The sequence below is a fragment of the Grammomys surdaster genome, unplaced genomic scaffold (assembly GCF_004785775.1).
Source record: "Grammomys surdaster isolate TR1022 unplaced genomic scaffold, NIH_TR_1.0 165, whole genome shotgun sequence".
Lineage (NCBI taxonomy): Eukaryota > Metazoa > Chordata > Mammalia > Rodentia > Muridae > Grammomys > Grammomys surdaster.
In genome coordinates this window covers 18209909-18216671 of record NW_021604613.1, presented here as the reverse complement: position 1 = coordinate 18216671, position 6763 = coordinate 18209909, and the positions used below count along the sequence as shown (strand labels likewise).

Genomic DNA, 6763 nt, shown 5'->3' with positions numbered 1-6763 from the left:
GTGTGTGTGTGTGTGTGTGTGTGTGTGTGTGTGTGTGTGTGTGTGTGCGTGTGCGTGTGCGTGTGCGCGCGCGCCTAGGAGGTGATCACTAGCCCTTTGGGAAACTTAGTTTCCTCCTCTGTAAAAGGAGGGGCTTGATGGGGCTATCCAGACCACACAGTGATGTCAGTGAAGTCAGGCTGCAGAGAGGCCTCCCAGAAACGCCTGAGGGGCACAGCTTCTCCTGAGCCAGGAACTGCTAGACACTTTACCCATGATCTCATTCAAGGCCTGCAGCATCCCAGTGTGATGGCTGCTCATGTTATCTCCACTAAGCCTGTGAAGAAACTGACGCTCACCAGGTGAGGTCACTTGCTCCAGGGCTTCATCTAGTCTGCATGGGTAGCATACCAGATACCACAAACTGGGTGGCTTAAAGATGTGTTTCTCACAGCTCTAGGGGGCTGGAAGGTTTGGAGCAGGGTGCTAGCAGGATTTGGTTCTGATGAGTTTTCTTACTAGCTCACTGATGGCTTCGCATAGTGCACAGGGAATGGAGACACTAAACATTGAGAAGCTCTGTTTCTTGTGTTAAGGACACTAAGCCAATTGGACCAAAGACACACCCTTAGCTTAATTAGTACTACCTACATACCCTGTCACCAATAGGAGTTACCTTGTGGGGAACTGACCTTCTTCATGGGAACCCCAGGGGAACACATCAAGAATAGGGGACAATTTGTGGTTCCTCATCTATTATCCACTGTCCTTAGATGGGAGAGCTGAGCAGGGAGCAGGGACTGCTGGCGGCAGGAAGCCTCTGTTGGCCAGCTCTTCACTAGCCTTTCCCAACAACTCCAAGTCACTGCCCCCTCCACAAGGCATGGGTGGAAGACCCTCCTTGGGCCAAGCCACGGAGTCCTGCTTGGTGGTGCTGTAAGTAAGATATTGGCACATTAGGGTATAGTGTCCCGAGATAACCCATACCCAATATTAAAAAGCCCAGTATGTCCTGAAGACAGCTGCATGTAACACCAGTCCAGGGCTGAAGAAGATCATGTTGTCAGTCCCCTGGGCTCCTGGGATGAGGTGACAGTCCCCTTCCACAGCTCATGTGTGGCAGAAGGAGAGCTGCATACACATGAGCGGGCTGGAACAGCCGGGTCATTAGTCATTACTAAGAACTTCACAGGGAAAACACAACACACTGCATAGGCAGGCTCCTCTGCAGACTCCAGCAGGCCAGACAAGCAGCTCGTCATCCACCGGGAATGTCTCCTCTCCATAACTTACCAAAGCTGCCCTGTTGGTGAGAAAATGTTTCCTTCCCACTCTTAGACTCGTCCTAGTTCACACTTAGGTCATACAGGTAGGCCTTTAAAGGTGGGAGGATTTTCCCAATTTTAAAAAATGCACAGAGTAATGGGCCCCAGGACATCATGCAGAGAATGGAAATGTCCCTCATACCTTCCCAAACTAAGACATGAAGGTAAGTTAGGAAGGCTGCAGTAGTACCTCCCTGGCATACTCTGCAGGACTGCCACGGCCTGCTAAGGGTTCCTGCTGCCAAGACAATAGGCTACATTCTCAGCTGCTTGCCCTAGAGTTTCTACTCCTTTCTCTGTGGTGGAGAGGAAACTGGCACACAAAACCTCGTGTGCCTATTGTCACTGTGAACAGTGTCACTGGGTCATTGTTGCCTCCCCTCCACCCAAGCCAGGGTCTCATGAGGCCAGTTCCAATCACAGGAAAATTGTGTCCCTAATGAAATCTAACACTGAACCTTTTGAAAACAGATGCAGCCCCTTTCTCTCCATTATGCCCCCTCCCAAGGACAGGGCTGTCCAGAGGAATAGAGTGCCCCAGTGACGTCCCACACAGGCCGTTGTGCTCTGCAGCCTTGCTAATGGAGTCCATGCTTGGCTTTTGCAGATGTGAAAGCTGTGGAGCCGTCTTCCATTCGGAGTGCAAAGAAAAGTCTGTCCCCTGCCCACGGTGCGTCCGAAGAGAGCTGCAGAAGAAGCAGAAGTCCTTCTGGCGGCAGCTGAACGTGGATGAAAGCCTGGAGGAGGCGTGTACCATGTTTGAGCTGTCCTACCAAAACACCTGACCGCAGGCCGGGCTACATTCACCACAACTACCCACAGGGCTGCTCATGCCGTGCACATGAGGCTGTTCCTTCTTCAGCTAGATGTAGATAGATAAGTTATTTATTTATTTATATTATATACACCTATACGTCCCGTACGTATGCTTTGTATAACTCATTGTCAAGAAGTCCACAAAGTTCCTGTGGCTAAACTCCTACAGATAGCTGAGTCACACTTGGCCATGAAATTCAGCTGCTTGCTCCCAGCAAATGTGATTTACACACATTGCTCTGTAGTTCAGACCCCTTTATGCACACTGGCTCTAAGGGCCAGTCTACTGCACAGGTATTGGAGGAAATAACTCTCGCAGCAAAGCTTTGCATTGTTACTGAGATTTAGCCTTTTCTGGGGAAACTGAGGTAGGAACCATTCTTATCTGCTTCACAAGGACATCTCTAACACACAAGAATGTTTCTGGATACTTCCAGGCCCCAGAGTCCGTGGCAGAGATGGCAGAGAGTGAACCAGAGGGGCACAGCAGAAAGCCAGAAACCCCTTCAACAGAAAGCATCAGGAGCAGAGCTACCTGGGTTTGAACTTAATCCCTGAAAGGGAGGACCTCAGTGGCCAATCACTGCATGCCGTCCATCTGTTGGCTGGTGCAAAGCCAGCCCCTCCCTGATGACGAGACTCCACGATGCCTGCCAGAGAGTGCGCATGGGTGCCCTAAGAACAGTTCCCAAGCATGGCATGGAGGACAATGGTCATGTTTCTTATGGTGCTGCCCGGAAGGAAATGTCCCAGGACTGCGCTCAAGCATATCAGTGCATCATCTGCTAGGTAGAGTCAGCTGCACGATCTCGGAGGACACGATGTCTCCTTTCCAGAGTCCTCCACCGGCAGGCAGGCCCACCTGTCACTTGAATGTTTTATTTCTCCTTGTCCTGCACAGCACTTTTGACCTTCACTCAGTCCACGTAACTACTCTTGCTTTTGTATTCTGGATGTTTTGTTTGTTTGGGATGGGGGCATATTTTAAGACAGGGTCTTGCTGTATATCCCTGGCTGGTCTCAAACTTGTGATCCTGCTGCCTCGGTCTCCAAATGCTGGGATTACGGGTGTTTACCACCATACCTGGCTTTACTTGTTTCTAATTATTTTTAAAAAATATTTAAATATTTAAAAGTAAAAATTATATAATTATTAAAAGTTATTAAGAAGTAACATTTTGAAAAATACAAACCTAAACTATTAAGAAAATACCAAACATAAATAGAATTAATGAATTAATATTATTGAAATAAGTAGATATATACATGTATAATTATACCACCTTATAGTAACACAAAGAGTAACTCGTGTGTAGGAATGAGCAGTGTGTCACTTCACTCTTTGGAGGGTAGTGTACTCCCACTGTGATCCCTGTAAGAGCCTGTGTAGTTATCACTGTGACCAAGATGGCTGCAAGGGAGGCACTGAGACCCTGATGGCCAGCATTCCTTCTTCCCTAACTCTCTCCAAGGCAGGAGAATGTACTCACCAGGAAGTACTTGTTTGTCATGGAGCCAGTGTCACCCACTGCCACCCATGCTTCTGTCCTTTCAGATTTTCACTACTGTTCAGATCCGGGGGAAACGCTGGCTCACAAAGAACACGGTGTTTCAACTCCAAGCTGCTCCCCACAGGCACCAGCTCCTGATGCTTCTGTCCAGTAGGAGACATTCAGCTGACTTGTGCAGTTAGAGGCAAGCGTTTCACCTCTTGGCCCACACCGTTTCCTTTGGCCCCAGACCACACAGTTCAACGCCACATGTGCGTTCATTTCCTAACTACCCAGAAGCTATAGCCAAGGCATGAAATTTGGTAAAAGGCCAGGGCCCTATTTACCAGACACCTCACGGTGCCTTTTATAAACTCTCGGGAAGGCGTGTTGACACCACCTCACTGACATGAGTGGTAGGGAATGTTGCACATAGGACAAGGATGGGAATTCTCAGACACTTGGCAAAACGGGCACACAGATTTGAGTATCTCTCTTCCTCCTATCCGTTAAAATACAGTATTTATATTTTCCAGCCTCAGAGAAGAGAACAGAACATGATCTTTCACTGGAGAATTCTAGACCTGCTTATTATGAAACAGATGTGTTCCCGTGGCACAGTGCCTTCTCTCTACTCCCAATCCCCATTACCGTAGCTAACTCTTGACCTTTGCTGAAATTAATGTATCTGTGATTCTGACTGTCAGAGACGCCATTCCCAGCACAGTGAGCACAGAGACCTGAAGAGCAGAGCCCCTGACCTAGGTTGGCCCCATGTCCTGCCCCAACAGGTGCCCAAGATCAGACAATAAAAGCCTAGGGTAAAATCTGGATTCCTGCTCAACATACCTGAGTTGTCCCCACTGTCCCTTAGAGGGCCCTGCTGTGTGTGTGCAGACCTAGGGCACTCCTAAGACCTTTCCCCAGACATTGCTGTTTATTTTTTAAAGGGAAAAATATAAGTGTGCTGTCATCCGTGATCTGGAACTAGAGCCGTGACCTGCTACTTCTGGTTTCACTCTGTTGTACATCCCCACCAGCCTGGTCCATGCCAACTCTGGGCTCCCAGTGGCAATCTCTGCCACCACCACCCGAATCTGATAGGACACATGGAGCCAGCTCTGGAGTTGGGTCTGCCATGAAAATTCAAAATTGCTATTTTCAGCCCAGAAAGCCTTAGAGTGCATGAAGGCCCTTACTGTTTTCAGGTCTAACAAATTACTTGGTGCAGTGTTAGGTAATTGTTCCACTGCTTAGAAACCATCGAAACAAAAGCAGGCCTGTGGATTTCCACCTCTTTTTTTTTCATCTCAGTAAATATCTTACATGTAAAGCATAATGGAAAATGGTCTATTAATCTCCTGGAGCCGCTAGCAAAGCCCAGGGAGCTGCTTTTCACTAAACAGCCCATTCCCTGGTGTAGCACAAGAATTCCCTCCTGCTAGTGCCAGAAACTCGTGTGTGACACCATCCAGCCTGGGGGAAGTGTTGGCACCCAACCCCACCGTTAAGAAGCCAGTTCCTAAAATAGACCTGCGTTTGCACTGCAGTAGGAAGGCCGCAGGGTGCTCCAAAGACAGTCAGCTACGCTGGGAGCGGAGTTCTTTCCAGGGCTGCCTGTTCTCAAAGTTGGAAGCAGCCTTATATGAAAACCATGTAAACTCTGTCTTCCCCTTGACTTCATGTGCTGAATTACAGCCATCTTTTGGGGGTTTTCACATTTGATGAGCTGAAAGGTTAACTGCTTCTTGATTTTGCTATAATAGGCCGAGAGAGAGAGAGAGAGAGAGAGAGAGAGAGAGAGAGAGAGAGAGAGTGTGTGTGTGTGTTTACAGTGCCTTGGGATTCGCAGGTTCCAATAGAGTCTGAAACAGCCCAGGGTTGTGATTCCCCTCAGCTGCCCCAAAACAAAGGTGTCTGTGTCACTCTGTCACTGTGGTCAAGTTGCAGCACACCCTCGGTGAGGTCTGGCCTCTGTCTCTGCTTGTCATGTGTGCACACTGAACGTGAGCACTGACAGGTTGCTTTCTGCACCTCCTCTAGGAGGCTTGGCTTCCAGCCTTGCAAATTTATTCTCTATCCGAGGGCCAGAAAACTCCAGACACAAGCTACCTATGAGAACAGGACCACAGTGATGCCACACACACACTGAGCACCAACAGCAAAGCCCGCTGCCATCAAGAAAGTAGCCACACATTCTGCTGCTAGTTCAGGGGCGTGCCCTGCCCTCTCACCCTGCAGCTCAGCATTTGGTTCTCTCCTGTGCTTTGTTGAAGTAGCCAGATTACGAACTACTCTTTGACCCTTAGTTGGAATACTGCCTGGTTCCAACACAGACTATCTCATTTTGTTTTGTTTGTTTTTTCTCATGTACATAGAAAAGTGTGCAGTTTTGTTTTGGGAGCTTTCTACACTACTTTTCATCTTCTGAAATAATGTGGAGATGTCAGGAATTTGAGACAAAAGGGAAAGAAGCTAGCCCTTTCTTCCTTGGCCATTTTCTCCCTGGAGCCACTGGCCTTTCTCCTTATCCATTCCTTGGTACTGACTCGGTGGTGGTGGTGGTGGTGGTGGTGGTGGTGGTGGTGGGCATTAGGAACCTGGTTCACTGCTCTGCCTCTTCCCACTCGCCTAATCCCAGAATGCTACAAGCTACGACTCAGCCCCTCAGCTAACCTAACCAGTGCTGATCTCTGTCACAGGGACAGTTTCTTAACAGTTAAGTCCCAGCACCCACTCTCTCTGTAGGCACTTCTGTCCTTTCTTTGGATTCAAAACTCTCTGACTCGAGATTTTTTTTTTTTTCTGGTATGTTTTAGTAGGTGCAGGACTAAGATGAAAAATCTACATCACTATAAAACTCTAGGTGAAAGGGAAAATGTAGATGAACCTCTCCAGCCTGTCTGTCTGTCAGTCTGTCAGCCTGTTTTATGTAAGATGGGTTCCTGGTGACTGTGGCATGTAGCACTGTCTCCATAAAGCAGGCTCAAGTGTGATGGGAGGCACTGGTGAGTGGGACGCAGGCTGCTCGCTGGGGCTCCTCTCTGAGGGAAAAGAGGCACTGGCTCCTCATCATTTTAGAAAGCTTTCTAGTGAAGCCACTTGTTTCCCAGGCCAGGTGAACAAGACACCTACAGCAGCTCTTCCACAGTT

General features: G+C 48.5%; 1 protein-coding gene across 2 annotated transcripts in view; it reads left to right on the top strand.

The window, feature by feature from the left end:
• Positions 1-6157, top strand: part of Plekhm3 (pleckstrin homology domain containing M3) — a 143180-nt gene extending 137023 nt beyond the window's left edge. The window contains exons 7-8 of one of the 2 annotated variants that reach the window (XR_003711224.1): positions 1912-3046; positions 3676-6157. Coding sequence is in view for 1 of the 2 variants with exons in the window: in XM_028765811.1 (XP_028621644.1) it covers positions 1912-2089 (178 nt within the window). In the remaining variant the exon portion in view is untranslated. Of the gene's footprint in view, positions 1-1911; positions 3157-3675 lie in introns of those variants that run through there. The other variant, XM_028765811.1, reaches the window with a different exon arrangement.
• Positions 6158-6763: the final 606 nt, after the last annotated feature.